The sequence below is a fragment of the Vidua chalybeata genome, chromosome 10, assembly GCF_026979565.1.
Source record: "Vidua chalybeata isolate OUT-0048 chromosome 10, bVidCha1 merged haplotype, whole genome shotgun sequence".
NCBI classification, from domain to species: Eukaryota; Metazoa; Chordata; class Aves; order Passeriformes; family Viduidae; genus Vidua; species Vidua chalybeata.
In genome coordinates this window covers 4,134,484-4,158,227 of record NC_071539.1, presented here as the reverse complement: position 1 = coordinate 4,158,227, position 23,744 = coordinate 4,134,484, and the positions used below count along the sequence as shown (strand labels likewise).

The window sequence follows — 23,744 nt, the reverse complement described above, 5'->3', positions numbered from 1 at the left end:
TTTGTGACATATTGATTTTATGCAAATGCAGCTCTTATTTTCCAGTGTACACAGGAAAAAAAGATGCGAAAAAATGCAGCAATCCCTCCAGTCAGGATTCAATCTTTATGATTCAACACAAAGGTCAGTGTTTCCACATTCTTGCTTTTTCCTCCCTGAATTCTGAGATGCCAGAAATAATGAGGAACCCAGGCTCAGGTGTGCACCAGGGCAATGTCCCTTCTCACTGTGGTAGGGAAAAGTGACACTTGGTTGCATAGGAGAACTTGGATTATGCAAAAAGGAAGTATCAGTAAAAAGTAAAACAAAGGAACAAATACATTTTTCATTGTGCACATTCCTTTAGGAATAGCATCAAAGCGTTTTTCACTCAGATCTAGCGTCCTGACGCTGATTAGCCTGGTGGAGGATGCAGGTGCAGTGTGTAAGGTGGTGTTCCTTGCATAAACACGGGACAGGGAGGGCCAGCAGCAGAGCTGGTGTGGGATCTCCTCCCGGCTGTCCAGACAGTCTGAGCCCTCTCGTGTCAGGGAGATTCTTCAAACCCGGGGGAAGTTTGTGCAGGAGATTACGAGACAGACCCAGCACAGACAGCTCCTGGCAGTGCTGCAGTGCAGGAAAATGGAGCCCACCCCCTCCTGCCCAGGAGGGCAGCGGTGAAATCACCAGAGGGATTTGTTTGCTGGAAAGGGCCAGCACAGGAATCTTTGAAGGAGCAGCTGATCCGTGTAACCATGGACAGCTTTGCAAAGGCTCCTCGCAGACCAACTCCGTGCTCTGGGGTGCGGCGAGGAACCTGCCCTGCCCCGCCCGCAGGGTCTGGGCAGCACCGGGGGCTCAGCCCCGCACAGGGGAGGGACCCCGGGGGGCTCCTGGCAACCCCCGCCCGCTCCCTCCTGCTGCGGGCCCGGGCCACCCTCCCTGGGAACGGGCCCGGGCCATTCTCCTTGGGAACGGGCTCGGGACATTCTCCCTGGGAACGGGCTCGGGACACCCTCCTTGGGAACGGGCCCGGGCCATTCTCCCTGGGAACGGGCCCGGGACACCCTCCTTGGGAACGGGCCCGGGCCATTCTCCCTGGGAACGGGCCTGGGACACCCTCCCTGGGAACGGGCTCGGGGACACCTCCCTAGGAACGGGCTCCGGGACATTCTTCTCGGGACACCCTCCCTGGGAACGGGCTCCGTTACCGAAGTCACCGCGGGCCGGTCGCCGCAGGCTGAGCTGAGGACAGGGGAGAGGTGGGCATCGCTCAGGTAAGGCCTGTGGGGCTCAGCTGCCACAGGGATCACTTCTCTGCTAGCTCAGATACTTTTATCTCTGACTTTATTACAGAATATGCTGAGCTGGAAGATGAATAATCAAGTTCAACTCTGATGTGAATGGCCCACCTTGGTATAATTAGCACGGTGCTCTAACCAACTACAGCACATCAAAAACACACCCACCGTTTTCCTCATGCTTTTCCTGGATCGGTTACTCCAAGCCACGATCTGTAACCCTTTCCAGACCGAGCCCATTTGTATTGCTATGCAGATCCTTCCTGGTTGCTAGGCTGCCAAAATGATACAATAACACTTGGTTTTGTTTTCCAGCGCATCATGTCGGTTCTTCCAGATCTTCACCTGCATTATGTGGAGGCCTGTCAAAATCTGAGCCAGCCTGAAAACCCCTTCATTGCTCGTGTGCTTCAAGAAGCTGATAAAAATGATGAAATGTAAGAAAATAACAAACGGGGTGTTTCAGATGCTTCTGAAAGCTTTAAACGGGGTAGCAGGATGAGGAACTGAAAAATGAGAAAGTTCATGCAGTTTCAGGCTTAAACACAAATCAAATTTAACATTTACTGTTGAAGTTCTGGTTTGACTCATCTTGACATCATCTTGGCAGAAGTTTGTAGCTATATATCCTTTCTGGGCAGCTTTACAAGCAATGAAATCAAAAACAGTGAAAAATGTACAGGACGGTGCCTTTCTGTCCCCTAAAGAAGCCAAACTCAGTGTTTAGTCATCCTAACTCCCTTCTTTGTGTCTCACTCCTGTTTAAAAAGCCTCAGCTGCATCCAGTAACCTTCTAGCTGCTCATGCTTCCCTGAGTTGTCTCTGAATCCTGCCAAGTTATTAACCACCCAAATTCTCTCTCATTAAGGGTCTGGGTACTGCTTCTTCTCATGAACAGTGCTGTGATCAAAGTTATTTGTCCTTTGGGGGGAAAAAACTGAGAAAATGAATTGGTTTGTGTTAGGTTTTGATCCTGAGGGCAGGATAAAGTAAATAAAGGAAAGAGAGCAAGGAAAAAGAAGATGAGGTAACCTCTGAGATAATCTTTACCTCCATCTACCTTCCCTTCATCTTGGCTATTCCTGCTTTCAGTACAAGCATGAGCAGTGCCTTCAGAAAGGCACTGGATCACATCACCAGTGCAAGAGCTCCAGTGAGGGCAGGCGTGGCCACACCTCTGATCTGGAGAGAGAGTTCATTTCTCTCTATCATTTTACTTCTCCCCACGTGCTTACATTTTTATGTTACAGCAGAAGTACAAAAGGAATCACATTAAAATTAGCTGGAAATAATCATCTGGTGCCTGTGCCGAGAGTTACAGATGATGATCTTGGAGTTCTTGTCTCTGTCTTAGGCCAAGCTGCCTTTGTCACAGGTAAGATTTTTCCCTGTGTGTTTGACATTGCTGTGCTAATACAAGGAAGCATCATCAGTCTTGATTTCAGCCTTAGTTCATCTTTGTTTCTTTTTGTTCAGAGATCAGTTCAATGCAGATATGCATTTGTCACGTTCCTTATTCTTCATCTTTTTCAGGTTTGGATCTTGCCTATAATTTATTGACTGATGCTGGAGCAAAGACCATGGCAACATTCCTCCAGGTGCCAAGAGATGTTTATCTTTCAGCAACATGTAATTTATTTGTCTATAGTAATATTTATATTGGGGACAAGAATGAGATGTTTGGCAAAATTCCAATAACTTTGACTATCACATCCCAATCCATCCTACTAGAACCTCAGATTGTATTCTCTGTGGAGATTTTTATTTCTGGTAGAAGGCCTTTGGATATTTGGCTGCAGTGTCCTGAGAAAAGAATGATGGAATAAACTATGGGGCTTTTAGGCTCACAGTTCAATTCAACAAAGTTGTGTCAAGTGTGCCAGGGCCTTTGTTTCAGCTATTTTATAATCTCTGTTCACCTTTTTATAGGCTTAAATATAGGGAATTTTAATGCAGCCTTTTTGTCATTGTAAGCACTGGGATAGAGGTGGAAAAGAGTGGGTTATCACCCTGTGCCTGTGTTCCCAGAATTTGAGGGGCACTGTTAGGTTCACAAAATGCCTGAATTTGTGCATCTGAGCTTGACCACCTGCCTCATGCACAGGGCTCCTGGGTGGTTCCTCAGGCCCCTGAGGGCCCTCCCCATGACAGGTTTTATGCCTTGCCCTCATCTCCTGACATAATTTGGCATTCTTTAACTACTTCCCCAGCTCATCAACTGCCTGAAATGATGTGAAGGGCAGAGTTTTGTATGTGTATCTCCTTTTTTGGAAAATACAGACGTGTTTTGGGGAAAAAAAAAACCCAAAAAAAACCTCTCATTGATTCCTGCTTTGTTTGCTCCCAAGGAAAACTCCACTCTGCACTATCTGAACCTGATGTTCAATGACATTGGCACAAGTGGGGCAGAGCTGATAGCAGGAGTGCTCCATGTGAGTATTTCCCTGGGAGACTGAGGCAATGGCATCTCCTTTGATCTTTTTGCTTTTGATGACCAGCACTGGCTGTGCTGCCAACATCAGAGCTGGCTGAAAGGAGCCTCTGTCTTTGCTCCATTCAGCATGTTGCTGTGTCACAGGGATTGCCTGGTTTCCCAAGGCACACTTCAGAAATCAGATTTCACACAAGAGAAAGTTGCACTGTGCTGCCATTAACACTTCATTATCTATAAAAAGACATAATTGTCTATAAAAAGCACAACTATTGCAGCTGGGTTTTTCTGTGTGAAAAATGCTATGCTACAGGATGTATAATGCCATCATTTTTCCCCCTTTTTTCCCCCAAAAATTAAATTAAATTTGCCTGCACTTTGACATCAATATTTGTATTGATTCAAGATGTCTGAGACATCAAAACTTTGCCTTACAGCAGCACCACAAACCCAAGTTTGTTATTTTTAATGTGGTTTCCCAAGGAAATGAGGCTTGTGTGTAAGATTTGTTGTGTTTGTGAAAGGAGACTCACATGAGCTCTTTCTTCCTCCTTCACAGTCTTTGAACCCTGAACTGATTTCAACTAAATCTGACAGGCTCCCAAAACACTAAGGCTGTGCAGTAGATGTACAATGCTGGGCTCATACAAGGCTTACCAGATTTAAATTAGTATTAAGGCAATTTGCATCTCAGATGCCAATTTAGGCAGAAATATTTGCCTGGATTATTTTTATGAGTGTGATGAAATTCGAGAAAGAAAAGTTTTCAAATAGAAGAGTTTTGCTTGCAGACTCTCATATTTGGTGCCACTGAGGGGAGCCTGAGCCAAGAACTGAGCCAGTGTTATCACTTAGACACAATTCTTCTGGAAGGTTGTTTTGTCTCTGTGTGATAACCAGCAGAATTCACATGAAAAAAACAGGACAGTGTTGTTTTCCAGGCCATCTTAATGGAATATATATTTTTAAAAATTTTGTCTAGAGCAATCAAAGTCTTGTGCACCTGAGAATGACTGGAAACAAAATAGGAAACCAAGGTGGGATGTTCTTTGCTTCAATGCTAAAAATTAACTCAGCCTTAGAGAAGTTGGATCTTGGAGACTGTGATGTGGTGAGTAACCCAGTAGAATTATCAGCAGTAAGACATAAGTCTTTCAAGGGTATTACAAGGGTCCTGCAGGGCTTAATTAGGGGGAAATGCCATCTGTTGTCATTGATTTTGTGACAGCCAGAGGTAACAGAATATATAATATTGCAATGTGTGCTTGGAAAGGCACATTGCATAAAGCACCTGTGAAGACAGAACTGGGGATATTTTAGAGCCACCGTGTCTCCCTAGGAATTCAAGTGCTTGGCTTGCACATTTTCTGAGGGTTTTTTCTGCTGTTCCTTTCTGTTGAGCTAAGTCCTGTGTAATTCATTTTGAAGAATGGACTTCTCATTCCCTGGAGAATCTTTTCCTTCTGAAGTTAGCAGTGCTGCAACCCCTGAAAGTCACTCATCCCATAGCTCTGCTGCTCCTCTCAGAGCTTGACCCATAAAGGACATAAGCACAGCAGTGCTGAATTGAGTAGAAAAGCACCAAATTTACTCTTGGACAATGTGGTTCCTCCTAGAGCTGGGCACTGAGACTTCCTACACATTGCACAGGGAGATAAGGAGGTTGTGGATTGCTTTTAAAAACCTACATTTGTCTTCTGGAAATTCAGAATTTGCTTCTGAGCCAGAAGGAGAAATACCCCTTAGAAAGTGTGAAGGTGTTATGAATACATGAATAAGGGAAGTGTAGGCAGTGTGGGATTTATTCAAAAGCTTGGTATGTGTGTGCTTGGTAGGGAGTTGATAGAGTTGGTTTTAAATGAGATGGCTTTGGTACAGACCAGCCTACTTGAAAAGTAGCATAAATATAAAATAGAGGGCAAATTAGAAGGATATTTTTTAAAAAATCTAAATTTGCCCGATTCATACTAAGTATGAATTTACCTGGTGGATAAATATTAGGGGAACACACATAAGCTGATTTTGCCTCATAAAATCAGGGAAATCAAAATATAGGATCAATTGAATGGACAAGTATTTTTCAGATCCATTATTCTTGCTTTTTATTTTCTGAGTTGCCAGGTCATTTGTACTACTTAGTCCAATTTCACTCTGCTATTCCATAGGCAGTTGGCATTGGTATTATCAGAAAATCTGTTATGTGTCTGTAAGCAGTTGCCTGCTGTAGTCCCACCTCTCTATCTCCAGAGTAGATGAAGGCAGAAATAATAATAATGGCAATTTGGTAGCTTGAACAGGTTTCTCTAAAGAGTTTATTTTCATTTCCAGGGCCTGCAGTGTCTGATAGCAACGGCCATAGCCCTGACACAGAACAAATCACTCAAAGCCATAAACCTAAATCGTCCTTTGCTACCCAGCCAACAGGTGTGTGAGTAACTGTGGAGTCAGCTCAGAGAGAGGGCATAAGTCAAGTCAGTACTGATGTATTTATGGACATCTGAACTACACAGCTCTCTGGCATTCCTTACAAACTGGAGAAAATGGTTGCAGGAATATTATTTTTCTGTAACAAGTTTTGTGCAGTCACTGACTGCACCTGTTTAACTAGAAGGTTAATTTTTTTAAAATTTCTTTGTTGGTACATTTATTTTAAAAATGGGCTAATGGAGAGGGGCTGGTGTTGGAGAAACAAGTATTCCTTTTGCTGTAAGAATGTGGAGTTTCCTGCACTGACCCACAGACTGAGAGAGCCATGCTATGTAGCAGGAAACGAGGGGGAGCACAAAGGATGTTGTTTACCTGAGCCTAAGGAAGAAAGACACTGCAGCAATTCCCACATTCTCTGGGCTGAGTGGTTTTGCTGTCTCTGTGCATGGCTGGTGCTGCTGCAGAGCTGGGTAGAGGTGGAGTCACCTGTCTGGCAGCAGTTCTCAGGTGTCTGAGACAGGATCAGTGTTTCCCTGATGGCAGGATAACAAAATTAAACTGTCATGAAAGCCAGACCCTCCTCAATTCCCAAAGGTAAATTTAACAGTTTGAACAGATTTAGTTTCTGTTCTAAGGCTGGGCTTGATCTGACTAATCCCAGCTCTAGAAGTCAATTTAAGCTACTGCTATTGCTAACAGTAAGGACCTGATCTGGACCTGTCAGAGACTCTATTTGTCATTGTTTCTACCTTCAGCTCTATCATTTTCTGAGGCTTCTGTGTTTTCCCTTTATTTTTGACTCACAGTATTCACTCAGTTAATTTCTTAACTAAACAGGACTAAACTTTGAACAAACTTCTTTGCCTTAGAGTGGCAGGACACATTTTTTTCCCATAGAAGTCCTGTTTCTTTTGCATACAATTAACAGAACCTTTAAGGCTGAAAAAGATCTCCAAGATCAAATAAAAACTTTGACCAATTCATTCTTGTATGACATAATTAGCATCATTACAAAATACTTTCAAATGTTAGCAAAGATTGACTCAAACATTCAGTTTTTAAGAGCAATATCAGGGAGGGAAACTGATTAGACATAATTAAATGTTGATGCTTCACTAATATTTGCAGTGATATAGACAGTATTGTAAAACTGCAAATATCCCTATAGTATTTTTCTTCTCTTTTTTTCTCTTCATTTTTAGCTTTATCATAACATATTGTTTTGTGGTTATTTTTATACGATATACAAAACAGAACACTACTGATGACCAGACCTTGCAGTTAGTTGCATAACTCTCTTCTACTGAGGCACAGCTGTATCTTATCCTAAAGTCCAGCTTAATAAAATTGAGTGTATGTTTCTAGGAAGAGGCCACAGTTCATATAGCTCGGATGTTGAGGAGTAATTCTTCTCTTGTGGAACTACATTTGGGCAAGCATGAAATGAAAAACTTTGGTGTAAAGCGACTGTGTGAGGCCCTGTATGAAAACTCCAGCCTGAGATACCTTGACCTTAGCTGGTGAGAGTGATTAAATGTGGCACATTAGAAATTAGTTTTCTTAGCAACTCAAAAAAAAAAAAAATTAAAATGTGCATCTCTCTTTCAGTAATAACATAATCTATGATGGTGTGGAGTTTTTGGGAGAGCTACTAAAAAGGAACCAAACCCTGGAGATCCTGGATCTCAGTGCAAACCGAATAGAAGATGTTGGAGCCATTTACCTGAGCGAGGCCTTGGCAACGCGGAACAGGACTCTGCAGGCGTAAGTATTTACACAGCTTCCCCAGAGCCTGCAGGTAAGAAACCTGCACTTTGCAGTGGCTGAAATGGCATCTCAGCTCTGTGTCTTCGTGTTGATCAAAACAGGAAAGTCAGGAAGTTCCAAATGTTTTAGGCAATTTTTCCTTCTTGGGGAAAAAAAACCTGTGAGAGATCGGGTGGGATTTCTTTACTAAGCATCGGTGTCTGCTGCCGTGTGAACTGCTGCAAGACCTGTGAGACACCCTGGGGTGCTGGAGGTGAGCCCCAGGTCTGCTCAGAGCTCTCACAGCTTTCAGTCCCTCTGAGAGGGTGCAGGGTGAGGCCACTGATCTCTTCGCTCTTTCTGTGCCTTTGAAGCGCAGGTCCCTGTGGCGCGCAAACGAAAACAAGAGCTGTAGGCCTCCAGAATTTTGAGATAATCAGATTCCACGCTGGGATAAAGCACTATATTTGTTGGTTCTGATCTTCAACACTTAAGAAAATCCTCTGTTTAAGTTCGCTTCCGGGTGAACCCAGAAGAGCTGTAATCTCTCCATCAGGGTGTCTTTTGCAGCCGCGTTAAACCCCCGCCGCCAGGACATAAAAGCTGATCAAAGGTGTTACCTGAAGCCATTAGTTTTAAGTAGCAGACTGAGGAGGTGGCGGCTGCGAGGTGCCTCTGAAGGCCTTGCAGGTTCTCTAATATAAAAATAACTGCCACTCCACAAAGATCAAAGCTTAGCCTGGATAAATGCCAAGACTTGGGCTTCAAAGCAGAGTAGAGATGAGACCTGGCCACCATGCAGCAAAGTCAGTGACACTGAAGAACGCAGTAGTGAGCAACCTGGCTGCAAGAGTCTGGAAAGTGCTTTGAGAAATGGAACAAGTCCAGAGGCCAACTGCCTTTGGCAACCTGAAAAAGATATTAGAGTAGGACTGGCTTTGATACAAATAAATTATTATATTACAAATAAAAAAGTTCTATATACATATTAAATACAACAATAAGACTAAATCATAGTTAAATTCTTAGTTTTAACTAAGAGATGGGAATTCTATGGTTTGGCATACATTTTCTCTGTCTTCTAGGTTGTCCATTGTAAGCAACAATATCACTGGCAAAGGACTTGTAGCTCTTGCACAGGCAATGCATTCCAACATGACACTTTCCCATATTTACATCTGGGGGAACAAAATTGATAGAAGCACCTGTGTGGTAAGTGTTTGGTTCTGAACTCATCTGAGAAGGCTGGGGTTTGCTCGTTCTAATTTGTCTTTCTGTTGTTGGGAAGACTACAGCAATTAGTGAACAAGACACCTGATTTATTTGGGCTTTTTATTGTGTTTATAAAATGGTGGTGCTGGGATGAGACTCCCTGGAGATCAGCACACTGAAGGGACCGAGTGCCGTGTGTTGCCTTGCAGAGCCTTCACCGCAGTGCAGAGGAAGTACCGCGTGTTAAATCCCCGGTTTCCCTCACTGCAGGCATTCTCGGAGCTGATGGCGGTGGGCCGCCTGCAGCCGGGCTGCACAGACGTGGCTCCCTACGAGGTGGATGGGGAGGTTCTCCTGGCAGAGCAGTCCCACGGGCTGGCCAAGCACCGCTACTGGAGCCCGCGCTGCGCCGCCGTGGCCCCCGGCGCCGCCAACGCCAGCCTGGAGATCGTGCCTGTCTCCGAGTATTTGTGAGCAAGTATTTGTGGGCAGCCTGAGCTTTCCCTACCTGGTTTCTAGTAAAATAGGTTCTATCAGTATCACACTTGCTGCATGTTGTTTCTTTGGGGGTTTGAGTCTAGGAAGAATCTACACCTGCTTGAAATGGCAACAGAGAGAAAATATCAAACAAATGACCTCAAAATTTGTTGCTAAATCATGCTCCATCTATTAAGTCTGTAACTATGGAAAGGTTTGTAGCCAGGCAGAGCAGAGGCAACACCCAGGACTGCTGCTGGGCAGGAGATCAGGTATCCTGCAAAGTCAGATTCCTGCTGATACTGAGAGCTTTGGGTAAATCCATTTGTTAGCACTGTTCTCCATGAACTCTTTCCTTTTCCTTAGCAATTGCATCCTTTTGATCTTCTTCCAGTAGTGACTTTTTAAAAATCAAGTTAAGTGAACTTAAGCATTAAGCCACAGCCATGCAAGAATTTAAAGCTGGTGAACCCAGGGATATACATGGAATTTTGATTAAATTGTAGCATGTACTTGTTTCTTATACTACAAATAGAAACCACCACCAAATCTGATGCTATCATTTCTTCTCATCTCATGAGAACTGCCTAAAAACATTTGTATCATTGTAGCCTTGTGGCAATTCCTACACACGAGTAAGACAACATATGCATGTAATGGTAAACATTGTTTAATGGTTTGTGCAAATTTGGGAATCACTCTGCTGGTTTCCGTTTTCCATTCACTCTTCTCATTCCTGCAGAAGTGACTTAATTTATGTTCTGAACAGGAAAAGTCAACAAACAGGACAGCAGGGGTTTGCTCCAAGCCTTTCATTAATGCAATCCTCTGCCCCTCTAAATGTGCCTGTTAAATATTAGCATAAAGTACCAGAATGATCTGTGACTGTATGTACAAGAGCAAAAGCATGAGGGGAAGAATGTAAGAAAGTAAAACTAGCTGGGAAGCAGCAGTGTAACTGCTGCTGCTCTGACTCTGTATTATCACTGTGGTAGTGTAGGAACTGGAAGACATTTGGGCACCTCTTCCCCAGCTGAAATGACCAGGGCAGTTGTGAGAGCTGGTGGAGGTTTGTTGTTGATTGTTGTTTGGTTGGTTTGTTGTTTTTTTTTTTTTTTTTCATTGCTCCCACCCCCAAACACAAATTACTCGGGCATATCCTTAGGGATAAGCCCAGAGCAGGAATGTTTGTTCTGCACACCTGCACAGGGCCCTCCCAGCCTGCAGTCACTGTGTTGAGCACAAAGTCCATACATCACCCTGTGAACATCCAGCCCTAGAGAGGAGATTGTATTTTAACTCTTGTTCAGCAGGAGCAGCAACGAGAACTAAAGTTGGGGATACACCAAACATGGTGGTTTGAGAAGAATCTGCTGTGAGCATTCCTAAATTTTGAAATCATTTGATAAGCCTGTGCTGGTACTTTTCTGAGTGCTGCTGCTCTGGATCATTGCAGGTGACACTCTGATAGTGTCAGTACTGTCACACTGGTGACAGAATTTCTTGCTATGAATACCACTACAAGACTCATACTGGTATTTTTTAACATGTATCTTTCTCTATATGAAGTCTAATTTCATTGCTCAAATTAAGTCTTAATTTACTTGCATGAATGACATTTATTAATCTGAGGTGGTAACAGGTACCCAACTCTACCAACAGCAGTATTTTGGTTTTAGTGATGTGATAAGATGGCAACAATATCACAGTCAAAATGTATCAGGTAAAATGGCATCTAAAAGTGGTGGCGTATGTGTTTGAAGTATTTGCACTCTATCTGAACTCTTGTTTAACAGCAGGTTGTTCAGCCCATAAAGCCCTCCTCATTACTGACAATATCCATAAAAACAGCTCATGTGTTACAGTTTGCTTTGATATTCCTTTGTAAGAAAGGGCTGCAGAGTAATTCTTACCAAATTCTGTATAAACAGCTTCCTGCAAACTAAAACATTTATTTGTGCAAAACCTGTATTGCTTAAAGAAGCCCATGCCAGAGACTTATTTCTTCCTTCCTCTGACCTTGAAATTCTTAGAAGATGTATCTTGTGTTTTTTGGAATGAGAGAATTTACATAGGCTAGATTATTTTTGCCATGTTCTTCTGAGTTATTCAGAAGCTAAAGCAAACATAATCCAGCGCTGAAAACCATTTTTTTCAGCTTTTGGACCTCGCTGTACCTTGCTGAAAGGCAGCATTTCTCCCCCAGTTTTAGAGGGGAGGCAAATGAAGGCAAGTGACAGGTCCCCCAAATCCTCCTGTGAGCTCCAGGGGCCCCCATGGTCCTCGTGCCAGGGTGGTGACAGGGGCTGTGTCTGACTGGTTCCCTCCTGCTTTTGTTGCTACCCCTTGTAGTTATAAACAGGAGACACGAGGTGAGGGAAAATTATAAAACAAGTTTATTAAAGTCTAACATAAAACACTTCAGGCTAAATATGTACAACTCCCTCCCTTCCCAGGGAATTATAAAATTGAGAGTTGAGGTATATACAAATAACAGAGGAAAAATTGTATATACATGGCAGATACTTTAAAAATAATTTAACCAAAAAAATCAGTTATTAGTCCTTATCTGAACTTAGTTCTGCAAGGCTTATTGAGCCTCTCCTGGATCACAGTCCTAAAATCCTTCATGTGGGACGTGTCTGTACTTGACAATTGTTTTGTAGCACATGATTTCAGAAAGGTTGTCATGCTTTGTGCCCACTTAGAGGCACTAATTTAGAAGTAAATGTGATACAAGGAGCTATTCTCACCATCAAACAGTCAATTCAGAGATTCAGAGATGCAGATAAGCTATTCAGGCAAAACTTGCACCAGCTTCAGTGCAAAATTGACTGAAACAGCAGTGTGACAAAACATGTCATATTCTTTGTATTACTCTTCATAGAATTATTGAAATTCCTTCTTCTCTTTTGCAAGGACACATGCCTAGAAACATTCCATGCTCTCCCTTATAATCCTTATAATCCCTTACAGAAATTACCAATACTGTTATAAGCCTTGTACTTCAAAATGAACCCAGAATCCTTAAGCCTAGGACTTACATGTGCAGCTGATTTCCATGCATCTATTGGCAAAAGGTACAGGTGTAGGTTCAGACCTACAGCCTGAACACACCTACAAATATATATATATATTTATATATATTTATTTATTTTAAATCTATATTCTAGTAAATGAATACAGTTGGTAGAGATCATACCTCAGCAGCTGAGATATCTTCACGAAAGATGAGGATAAAAATCAAGATTCTCGGATGGGGACTCAGTTATTGCTCCAAGACAAAACTACAAGCCTGTGTATTCTATTAAGAAAGGTTAAAATTGTTGTCTTGTAAAAAATAATGAATATCTTCTTGTCTATAAAGAAAACTAAATGACTAATAAAGCAACTGTTACTGTTATAAGTATCTAAACAAATCCTGTATAAATCTAAGCACTGTATTTTTTAAAAAAGTCTGAAATCTAAGAATACAGTAATAAGCTATAATTTTAGAAATATAAAACCAGTCCAAACAAACACTGTTATGGAATGCATTTTCTATGTAGGAATGTAGTTATTGTTTAGGTTTCTCTCCAGAGCTATTATCTCTCCTGGTCATTTATCCTGGATATGTTTATTCTGAGCTGCTTTTCCTCAGGTACCAGCAGCATGTCATTAATTTGTCTTCCAAAGCTGTTTAAATATGCAAGTTACCAGTTGTACAGTGTTTTTTTTTCCTCAGTATTCATGACTAAACCTATGTCTATCCCAAGATTTCTGCTCTACTTTCAGAGAGAGACAGCAAAGAGGAAGCTTAGTAGAAGCTACACACAGTCAAGATCCCAATTTTGTGGTTCTTCAGTCTTAAAAGGCTGAGGAATCCCTCAGGGGCTACACCAACAACAGAAGCTGGAAGAGACAAGAGGAGAGACAAAGGGAAATGCCAAAAATAAAATACCAGAGAACTTTATCCTTTGTCATTTGCCAGCATTATGAACATCAGCTATTCATAAGCGTTGTGGGACAGACAAGCAGGAAATCAAAGGCCCTCCAGTGAGGACAGTGTGAGAGATTCCTGCAGTAGGGATGTTCCTTTGAACATGGCTGTACTCCTGCTGGCCATGGTAGGCTTCATCAGCAAATCTACCATATATTAAAGCATAAAATTTAACCAAGCAGCAGGTTATAGACGTGCCCCATACTAAAATGATCAACACAAAGCAGCAAAAGGTCTATTACTTTACAATTACAAACATGTAGGAAGAGAAAAAAAAATTACAGTCACACTCAGGAGTCAAGGGACCATTTTCAGACTCTTTAAATGAAATCCTTCAAGAAATTTTTCACAAGTCTGTTTAATTAAGGTGCAGATTAATTATTACTCCATGTAGAGTGGAATCAGTTCAGAGGTATCTTCTATGTTCTTCTATTTATCAGCATCTGGACACAAGGCATCGGTGGAAATAAATGCTAGCACCAAGTAAATAGCTTTAAATGCATTGTTGGTACAGTATCATGACTGTTTCATTACTGTTTGATTATTACATAAATAATGCTTACAATTGTTAATGGCACAAACTGGCAAAATGGAGTAGAAAAGTATTTCTATTATCACCTAGTCTTTTATGACCCTACCAAGACATTAAAATGTTGCTTTTTAAATGTGTCTGTTGCTAGTAATAAAGCCTGTCTTTACCTGGGCCTTGCTAGGTACCAGTTTTGTGCAGTTACTGTGGACAAGTGACATGAGAGGTAAAGCAATACAAAAAACTTTAATTAAAACAAATCAGTCAAACTCTAATAAAACCTTGCCTGGAAGATTATCAATCTGCTTTGTTGTATTATTCTTTAATGCCTCCTCATGTAGTGTTCACTTACTATTTTCACAGTGAAAGGCGGGATTTATCTCCTCTTTTGTACCTCCTGTCTAGCACAAGAAGCAGCACTACAGCAAAAAACAAAAAAAAAAAAAAAAAGGATTTTCAAGCTCTGATTCATGCCTCACTAATTAAATCACTGCATCTTTTCACCTCATCTACAACATGTGTGTCCCAGTTCTCCTTTTGTTGCTATTTGTGCCAAACCCATGGTGTTTTAAGGATGTGAAAAATAAATCTGAGACAAGATACAACAATGTTGGATTCACTTCAAACAAACAAAGGCAATTTGTTGGAAAGAAGACCCAGGAGTATCTATGTGATTAGGAGCCTCCCACTTGCCACACGTCAGACAAAAAGTAACCCTCCTTTACTTTTCTTGTCAGGAAAATAACACCCAAACCTTTCCCTCTGGTCAGGCTTCAGCTGAAGATGGGAGCCAGCAAATCTATGCAAGCACCTCAGCAGAGCATTGACCTGCCTTCATCAGGGACCATTCTAGCCCCTTGGAGTGCAGGCTAACTATTACATCCAAATTATGATTTCTCCCTACACCTCTGGGTTAATCTTCCTAAACTATCAACTATGGCTTAAAATATTTGTTCTCAAATGACACTGTGACACATCAAATCAGCAGGAACGTGGGAAGAGAACTCCAAAAGCACATTAACATATGTAACAGAGAATTCTTAAGGCAGGTGTGTTGCCGGAATCATCTCCTGGAAATCAGTGTTAATCACAAATAGAAATTTGATTGTAGATTAGCACAACCCAGCACTGCACAATGGAAATGCCTTACAGGTGTCTTTACACAGAGGAAAACAAAGAACATGTCCAACTCTGAGAGCACAACTGGTTGTTTGATTCTGTTCATCTTACCAAACATTTCCAAGTTCACTACCAAACTACCTGGATGGCTCTGCACTGCTCTGTCAGTACAACTGCTGCAGGAAAATAAACTGAGGTTCTGAATATCCGGTCACAGCAGATCTCAGTAATGTTTCTGATGAAGGGGACTGGCTCCCTGTCACAGGGAGCAGCATCTGATGGTCTTCAGTCCCAATGGGGAGAGGAAGTGCTAAAGACATCTCAGAGGGTTTCACATCTATGGACTCTGATAAAGGACTTTTCTGACTCTGAATGGATTCTTGTTCGTTGAAAGAATTATCAAGTGCAGTAGAATCAGGGGAAGTTTCAGGTCCTGTGGAAACAACAACAACAAAAAACCCAGAAAGAAATGTTCAGAAGCTTGTGCACGGATTCTGTAAATTCCCTTTCCAATGAGAGCCTACACCTGGTGTATCACAGGCTGCCTGGACAGCTGGAATATTGTTGCTTCCATGTGCTGCAAAGCCAGGCCAGCTGTAATACAATGTAAGCACTGGGAATCACATCTGCTGCTGCTTGTAGTGTGACAACTGGAAGGATGATGCATCCCAACCTGATCTTTACTTGGCTTAGTACAGGAGATAACAAACCCTTAACATCACAGTATACAAAGGATCTTTGGAAAAAATGTAATCATGGAAGTTTCCTTCAGATTTTCCACCCCAGAAAGTCTCAGAACCAGAGCCACATCCAAGCATCCTGGTTTAGCTGAAACAGCAGCATACAAAGTATCATTTGTCTGTAAACTTCTTTGGAAGACAACATTTCTTAACTCCATTCCAGCCAGACACATTATGGATTTTATCCAGTCACTTCAAAAATTACTTTCTATTTTTAATTGAAACCCTGTTAGTGTGCTCCTTGCTGCCTTCCTGCTGGAACGCAGCCAGCCACTTCTCTTGGATGGCTCTGTGACTAAGCCACATCAGGTATCTGACCCTTCCTCTACCAAAGCATGCTGCACAGTCTGTTATTCCAGTGCTGAGGCACTCCTGGCTGCCTGCTGTCTCTCCATGAGAGCTGGCCTGCCTTGGCAGCTCTCCCAGATCACCCCTCCAGCTCTGCCAGGCCCTCTCCACACTCAGTGCTGCCCTGCCCTCACCACTGGCTTCCTGCTGCACTGGGGCTTTCCTAAATTCCATGCTGTCTCTGCACATGGCTCATTTTCTCACCTTCTCCCTCCCAGCCCAGATGTACACAGACACCATTTATTCCCTCTTCCATATGATATTTATGGTCAATACACAAGGATGGACACAGGACAAGGAATATGAAGCCAGTGCTGAACAAGGCGGGATACAGATGCTTTTGGCCCTAAAAACAACTACTATCCAAAATTCCTTGGTTTTCTGATTTCAGCCTTGGATGAGCAAAAATATTTATCAGCATGGAGGACAAAAGAGCAGATGTGATTTCTTAACCTCTCTTTGCACAACAAACTCACCTGTGTGAACTTTTGTTTTGTGCTTCTTAAGATTTTTTATATCTGTGTAGGAATTTCCACACATTTCACAGATAAATGGTCTTTCACCTGAAAAAAATTGGTTTGGCAGTGAGAATAAACTTGATGTTGAAAAAAAATTACAGAGACATAGGATAACAGATTTCAATGCTCTGTTTTGAAATACAACTTTGTAACTCTTATTTTGTCTGTGTCTCTATTAGAATAAAATCATTTCCAGAATAATAGTTTAAAACAAAGCAAGAGGACCCAAACATTTTAAGTAAAGCCTCGATCATACCTCAACACTTACTCTATGGTACAGATACTATTCTGAAGGCAATTTTAAAAATTAATGAATATTTTCTTTACATTATGTTAACCCAGAGATACATAAGTTAAGAAACTGTTCTACTTTCAAGTACAGACCAGTACAGTGTATTTTAAAGGCAAAAGAGTAAAAGCAGATTATAATTTATGGTGCAGGAAACAGCTTGTCTGAAAACTGACCTGTATGGGACCGAAAATGTTTATTGAGCTCTCCAGAGGAAATAAAACTCTTCTCACAAATGCCACAGATATATGGCTTCTCTCCTAAAGGAAACACAAGCACGTTGTTATTTCAACACGTAAACCAGAATACACATTAAGAACAAATCAAAATTAAACAAAGATAATGTCCGATGAGACAAAATGCTCCCGAAACTGGAATCAAAGGAAAAACACCACGAGGAAGGAGCTGGATGACAATCCCAAGGTGGATTTGCGGGTCGTGCCCCCCTCCAGGAGCCGGCAGCGCCCCGTACCTGTGTGTTTGCGGGAGTGGGTGATGAGCGAGCTGGACACGGCGAAGGCTTTGCCGCAGCTGTCGCAGACGTACGGCTTCTCCCCGGTGTGCCGCCGCACGTGGTACGTCAGCGTGCTGGCCTGCGCGAAGCGCTGCCCGCAGCGGTCGCACACGTACGGCTTCTCCCCGCTGTGCTTCCTGCAACAACACGGCCCGTGGGGCTGAGGGATGGCCGCAGGGAGGGCTCCGTCCCCTGCTCCTCCTGCCACCGCTCCGGGGTACAGCAAACAGGCCGAGCGCGGCCCGAGCGCGCGGGTCCCGCCAGCAAAACTCGCGGCTCGGCCCCTCCGCCATCGGCACAGCCGTGGCTCCCCAGGCAGCTGAACTGAACCACAGGCCATGCCCGTGGGAACTCAGCATGCTTTGCACTTTAGGGTACTGAAATGTAAGATGATGATTCCTAACGTGGGAATATCATTCCTGCTCCTGCCAAAATTGCCAAAAGCCCCAGGCAGACGGCAGTCAGAACTTCTCTCACTTCCCACCACAGAACTCTCTCCTCTCTGGTGCTACAAGTAGTTTAAAGGAAGGATACCAGACTCAGGCTGTACATTCATCCAGCACAAATCTCCTCCTTAATGAGCAAGTACTTCCATACAATTATTCTGTTAGGCATTGTGAGAGAAGTCCCACAAGAAAAGAAGTAGAAATCGCATTCATGTGTAACTCTTACTCACACTGGAGTGAATGTTTCTGTTTAAATAAACCCAAGGATAAGCACGTGCAAGATCTCACTTGTGCCTACCTGGCATGGATCTTCAGGTTGCTTGAGGTTGCAAACTGCAGGTTGCAGACATCACATTTGTAAGGCTTCTCCTCTCCATGGTGCATCCGGCTGTGGAACACCAGCTGGCACTTCTGGGCAAAGCCTTTTTCACATAGTTCACACTTGTATGGCTTCTCCCCTGGTGAAAAACAACACCCTCGTGCTCTCTGTATTTACATAAGAAAGCTTTGCAATCCATGACCTGACCAAAGCTCAGGTGTCTGTTCTAATACTTCTTACAAATAACATCTTGGAAAATCCTGCAATCAGTCCACTGAAGTGGAACGTGCTAGAACACAGAGGCTAACAGGACTATTTTTTAACACATTATGTTTGGGTAAAAAAAAAAAAAAGTAATAATGTTTTTAATAGTGCCAGCTTCTCCACATTATTTTAAGAATGCTGCCACTTCAGTTTCAGACTCTTTGCTGGTTATGTCTGTTCATCATTCTGAATATTTAAAATGAACAAATCATCTGTTTTTTCTTGCTTGTCCAACAGCAACAGATCTTCAACATACAGTCTAGTGCTCCCTAATTTCTCATTAGTGTCTGCTGCAGAATGTTACAGGTACTTCTCTGACTATTTATGTCCTCTTAGTGGTGAATTGTCTCCTCTAAGGTCCTGTGCAACTCTGCAGTCCTAGAAAGTATAAAAATGCCTTTCTCTGCCACTCTGAGCAGTGCACAATCAAATCTCATGAGTAAATAGGGTACACAAAAACTTCAAAAGTAAAAGACATCTAGCATGCCATTGAGCAACCAACATCGTGGAATTCTCACCCCACTCTTGCAAAAGTTCCCAGGACAATACCCTCAGAGGTACAAAGTATAGCTGGCATTCCTACCAGCACTGTCCCTGAATCCTGCAATCAAGCTCCACCTCGTGTGTGAATCTTTGCTTAGACCCTGGCTGACAGTTTGAAACTCTCTCCCTAGGTCACAGGAAGAGCAAGGTGTTCTCCTGCAGCTGTTCCTCAACATTTCCTACATTTTCACAGCTTCCTGGAAAAACTGTGACCTCTGTTCAGAGCTTTCCAACATACAGAACATATGGGAAGACAAGCACAGGACTTCTCCCCTGCATCTTCCCAATTAGTTGCTCATTTTAAGTCAGACCTGCTGGATTAAAATGTTTAAGTGCTCCTAAGTGATTTCTCTTGGATATTTGATATGACACAAGCTCCTCGTAATGCTACTGAATGCAGAGATTATAACACCATCACACATTTCAGCTGCACATCTACAAAATAAAATCCTAAATGTTGTAGTAATTCAGCCAACCTCCTACCTTTTTTTGAAGACCCTACGTAACAAGTTATAAGACTGAATTTTTTCCCTACTCTTGTTCTCAAACATATATTATGTTTTGAAGTTTAAAATAAAGCAACAGAAATTCTTGTATCAAGTACAGCTCGCTTTTCATGCTCTACTGATAGTAGTTTTTGGCCACTCCACCACTCTACAGAGCTGAAGGACAGCCAGCTCTCCTAAGTCTCCCCAGAAATCAAGATGTTCAGAATAACAGAGTCCTCTTTAGCTACTGAAACTACGATTTAGTACTGAAAAATGCTGAAACATTTAATGTTATTTAGGTCTACCCCTGCATGCCCAGCGACAGCAGACAAAATTTCAAGAGGAAGAAGTCAGAATCTTTCTAGTCCTGCCCTCCCAGGCTGTGTGTGATCCCAGGCCTCCACAGCCCATGAGACACGGCCAGTGGCTTACCTGTGTGAGTTCTTACATGTGTTTTCAACTGATTGCACTGGGTGAAGGCCTTCCCACAGAGCTGGCACACGTAGGGCTTCACCCCTTTGTGTATCCTCATGTGCCGACGGAGGCTGCTGGCTTCGGAGAACACCTTCCCACAGGTGTTGCACACTGGCTTGGCTTTGGAGAACTTCTGCTCCAGCTCCTCCCCCGAGCTCTCCAGCTGGTAAGTGCTCTTGTCACTGGCTATGTTGGACATGCAGTGCTCCTTCAGGGCACAGCTCTGCTGAGGCTTTCCCCGTTTCTGTTTGGCTGCCATGGTCTGGGCCAGGATATCCCGTGCCGCCAGCGTTTCGCTCTCCACCACCGCTGCCAGCTGCAGCTCCGAGTTATCGCTCCCCTGGGCAGCCTGCTCTGTTATGTGGGTGGCCAGCTTATTTGCATCTAAAAACATCTCAAAGGACGTGTTCTCAGCCACCTCGTTCTGATATTGTAAGGATTTATTCTCCGTGCTTTTGGCGGGGCTGAAATTCTTCTTTCGCTTTTTGGGTTGAGGAGATTTCTTCTCTAAAGGTGCTTTCTTTGCCTGTGGTGGAACCAGCTCTGCAGCAGCAGCATCTTCCTTCTCCTCCCGATTGTTGTAATCTCGGAGAGTCAGGAGGCAGGTCTGCTGGTTCATTTCAACATTCCCAGTGATACTGGATGTCTCTGTGGAAGAGGGATTAGCAATAAAAGCAAAGTCCTCCATCTTGATCTTGCATTTAGTGACCACTTCTTCTACTTTGAGATAGTCAGCAGCCTGGTGAATCTCTTTAACATTCCAGCTGCAAGGAAACAAGACTTGGATGAAACATTCTGGACAAAGTAAACATTTGTTCTGCATCAACTGTATCACAAACAGACAGGAAGCTGCAGAAGAGTTATACTGGCAGAAAATGTAACTTTGAGAACACACAGTAACATTTAATTTCTCGGTGCTGTAGTGCCACAAGGCTCTAAAATGTCAATTATTCCTGAACTGCAGGTCTGTGTCTAGTGGGGTCTGCAGACCCTCAAACTGGGGATTTTATTTTAGTTACATGCCTCTTGTAGAATTTTAAGTTAAAAGCCAACTTGAAAGGTACTGACATGGGCTTGTTGGTCCAAACAGCTCTGAAATAACAGCACAAAGGGGTAAAACACTGGAAAATAAAATACATAAAATACCATTTCATAAACCTTCTGGCCAGGGTCTCAGGTAATTCACTAGTAGTGCATTCACCTCAGCACTTCCATGGCAGGTATTAATCTTGTTTTATAAAACAATTTGCCAACAGTCTTAATTCTGTATCAGCTGCAGACAGAAACCAGTAATACCAAGGAAATCCTCATTTAAACCACTATACTCTATTTTTCAGTTTCTGCCGCACATGCCTTGATGGAAAAATATGATCTGGAAAAGGTGGCAACATGTACCACGAGTGCATTTATGGACTTACAGCACTTTAAAGAGAGATTTATGGTAAACAACCTCATTTCTAACAATAAACAACTTGCCACAATTACTCCCCATATGAGTACAGCTGTTTCAGTACCTTGTACTGTGTGAGTGCTGGGTTCAAAGTACCCTCCTGGTGTCACTCATGCACCCACCACCTCTGAGGACAACAGACTTTGCAAGCAGCTCCATCAGCCCCTGAAGGGTCACAGGACAACATGACAGGTGTCATCTATAGCCAAATAGTTCTCTCTGGACAAGAATGGTATTTTCACCTTCCTTGGTACTTTCACCTTCCTCCTCCTCCAGAGATCCACCTGCTCAGAAAATCCAGAAACTCTCCTGCTGCAGTCCCAGGTGGACATCAGGAACCCTGCACAGTTCTGCTCACATGTAACTGGCAAAGCACCAATCACGAACTTCAGCTCTGCTGCTATTAATGCCTGTAGCTAATTAAAAAAACCACCCTGCATCTGTGTACTTAAATTATGGAGTGTGAGTTTACACACTTCAGAAACAAAAAGTTTTTAAGCCTGAGTTTGACATCAGACATTGAGAAAGAAGTAAAAATCCTGGACTTGGTACTTCTAAATAGCCACACCTCCTTCATGAGAGATAAATCTCTTTTGCTGAGAAAAAGGCACTGCAAAGAAAAAAGCATCCTCACTGTATGTGAAGCAGCACAAAAGGCACAAAATCAACGCAGTAATGAGGGAAAACACACTTTCTGTGATTTCTTTTGGGCAATGCGATATAAAATTTTAAGTAACAGATCATGCAAATTCTAACAAATGTGACTTAAAACCGTGTCTATCCTCATCCATCCCTCAGACTTAAGTCTCTACCACATTCACAGTTCCTGTGTGCTTTTGAAAAAAAGGACTACTGTAATTCAACCCCAGACACACACTTGTCCTTCCCTCTCCTGGTAATCGTGCAGGATGTTTAATCTCCCCCAAAGCAGACAGAAACAGCAGGAGACTGAAACTATCAATCAGTGAAATATCAGACAACACACCTTTATTTTGGCACTCACATGTCAAGGGGTATTTTAAAGCAAACAAACAGATGAACTTCAAGTTGTTAATATTGATCACATCCACTGCTATTTGTTTCTCCAGACCTTATTACAAAAAATCCAGCTCTGCCTTACCACAAAGTTTATTTCCCTATTCCCCTTTACCTGTCAAGGTTTAAGTTTCCTGTGTAAATAAATTCCAGGAGCTTTTGGAATCCATCAGCTTTCACTTGAGTCTGATCCAAGACAACGTTGTTGTCAGATGCGTCTCTGTAAAAGGCCCCGAAATACTCGCTGAAGGAGGCAAGCACATTCCTGTGTGCTTTGAACTGGAATTCCCCGATGACCACGGTGCAGTCGCAGAGGAATCCGGCCTCTCGCTGCTTGTTCAGCCTCTCCAGCAGGTGCTCACAGTGATGGGAATACTGCATTTTGAGAACGCGCTGCAGACACCTTCTGATCTGCGAAAGCAAAAGGAAAAAAAAAATCAATTTATATGCAAGATTTCACCTTTTTTACCCCTTAACAGAGTTAACGATCACAGAGCAGTCAGTGTGCGGACCCGCCCGTGCTCACTCAGGACAGCCGGGCAGCAGCAAGGGACGGCGAGCTGGTGGCTGCTGCTCGACCCGGACCGCTGCGCTTCCAGCGGCGGAGCGCGGGGGCAGAGCTCCCGGCCCCGCCGGGATTAGCCCGGCTAAGCCCGGTTCTTGTCACACCGTGTCACACCCGGGCCCCGGGGAGCGGCCCGAGGCTCGGACCGGCCAGCGCTCAGTCCGCGGGGCGGCTGCTCCGGGCACCGGCACCGGGGTCCGCAGCGGTCCCCGCTCGGTGCCGGCGCGGCCCCCGGGCCCGGGGTTTGGGCCGCGTCGCAGCGACCGGGGCGCGGGACCCGCAACCCCGCGGCGCCCCCGGCCCGGCCCCGCCGCCGGACGGGACGAGACGGAGCCCGCAGCGCCCTCCCCGCCTCGCCCGGCCCCGCGGCCCCCGCATCCCCCGGCCCCGCCCGGCCCGAGCGCCGCGGCCCCCGCGCACCTGCGGAGGGGACAGAGGGCTGAGCGCTGCGCTCAGGCCGCCATGTCCCGCTGACGCCGCCGCCGCTTCCGGGACGCGAGTTCCGGCCTCCGCGCCAGGGGCGGCTCGCGAAATTGCGGAGTAAAACGGGT

At 43.8% G+C, this 23,744-nt stretch overlaps 3 protein-coding genes across 13 annotated transcripts in view; 2 read left to right on the top strand and 1 right to left on the bottom strand.

Annotated features, from left to right (window-relative positions):
- Positions 1-1,608, top strand: part of LRRC31 (leucine rich repeat containing 31) — a 16,515-nt gene extending 14,907 nt beyond the window's left edge. The window contains exons 11-12 of one of the 2 annotated variants that reach the window (XR_008432541.1): positions 46-123; positions 1,596-1,608. The gene's annotated coding sequence lies outside the window, so the exon portion shown is untranslated. Of the gene's footprint in view, positions 1-45; positions 124-1,595 lie in introns of those variants that run through there. The other variant, XR_008432542.1, reaches the window with a different exon arrangement.
- LRRC34 (leucine rich repeat containing 34) lies at positions 368-13,429 on the top strand. Of its 7 annotated transcripts, none has more exons than XM_053951447.1 (12): positions 368-1,256; positions 1,596-1,717; positions 2,531-2,655; positions 2,814-2,878; positions 3,629-3,712; positions 4,694-4,822; positions 6,040-6,135; positions 7,504-7,658; positions 7,747-7,902; positions 8,970-9,096; positions 9,367-9,566; positions 13,348-13,429. In XM_053951447.1, the coding sequence occupies exons 2-12, from the start codon at positions 1,602-1,604 to the stop codon at positions 13,421-13,423; spliced, it is 1,329 nt and encodes a 442-aa protein (XP_053807422.1). In that variant the 5' UTR covers positions 368-1,256; positions 1,596-1,601; the 3' UTR covers positions 13,424-13,429. The 7 variants fall into 7 exon arrangements, with proteins under 7 accessions (XP_053807422.1, XP_053807421.1, XP_053807420.1 ...); XM_053951446.1 differs by lacking the exon at positions 13,348-13,429 and adding an exon at positions 11,732-11,887 and having other exon boundaries at positions 2,534-2,655; XM_053951445.1 differs by lacking the exon at positions 13,348-13,429 and adding an exon at positions 11,732-11,887.
- On the bottom strand, positions 11,947-23,744 carry MYNN (myoneurin). Of its 4 annotated transcripts, XM_053951438.1 has the most exons (9): positions 23,614-23,744; positions 22,744-23,039; positions 20,102-20,907; positions 18,354-18,513; positions 17,568-17,746; positions 17,272-17,355; positions 16,765-16,851; positions 15,342-15,633; positions 11,947-14,500 (listed from the first exon to the last, which is right to left on the bottom strand). In XM_053951438.1, exons 2-8 carry the CDS (start codon positions 23,007-23,009, stop codon positions 15,365-15,367), a joined length of 1,851 nt encoding a protein of 616 aa, XP_053807413.1. In that variant the 5' UTR covers positions 23,010-23,039; positions 23,614-23,744; the 3' UTR covers positions 11,947-14,500; positions 15,342-15,364. The 4 variants fall into 4 exon arrangements, with proteins under 4 accessions (XP_053807413.1, XP_053807412.1, XP_053807414.1 ...); XM_053951437.1 differs by having other exon boundaries at positions 11,947-15,633; XM_053951439.1 differs by lacking the exon at positions 23,614-23,744 and adding an exon at positions 23,155-23,426 and having other exon boundaries at positions 11,947-15,633.

What these genes read in the sequence shown, in the direction of transcription:
- LRRC34 (XM_053951444.1), top strand. Translation starts at nt 1,602, where the DNA reads ATGTCGGTTCTTCCAGATCTTCACCTGCATTATGTGGAGGCCTGTCAA. An exon ending in CCAAGCTGCCTTTGTCACAG is followed by an intron (nt 2,656 to 2,813) that starts GTAAGATTTTTC and finishes CATCTTTTTCAG; the next exon opens with GTTTGGATCTTGCCTATAAT. An exon ending in CGGAACAGGACTCTGCAGGC is followed by an intron (nt 7,903 to 8,969) that starts GTAAGTATTTAC and finishes TCTGTCTTCTAG; the next exon opens with GTTGTCCATTGTAAGCAACA.
- MYNN (XM_053951437.1), bottom strand. Translation starts at nt 23,009, where the DNA reads ATGCAGTATTCCCATCACTGTGAGCACCTGCTGGAGAGGCTGAACAAG. An exon ending in GGAAACTTAAACCTTGACAG is followed by an intron (nt 20,908 to 22,743) that starts GTAAAGGGGAAT and finishes GTTTCCTTGCAG; the next exon opens with CTGGAATGTTAAAGAGATTC. An exon ending in CCACTCCCGCAAACACACAG is followed by an intron (nt 17,356 to 17,567) that starts GTACGGGGCGCT and finishes TGTTTCCTTTAG; the next exon opens with GAGAGAAGCCATATATCTGT.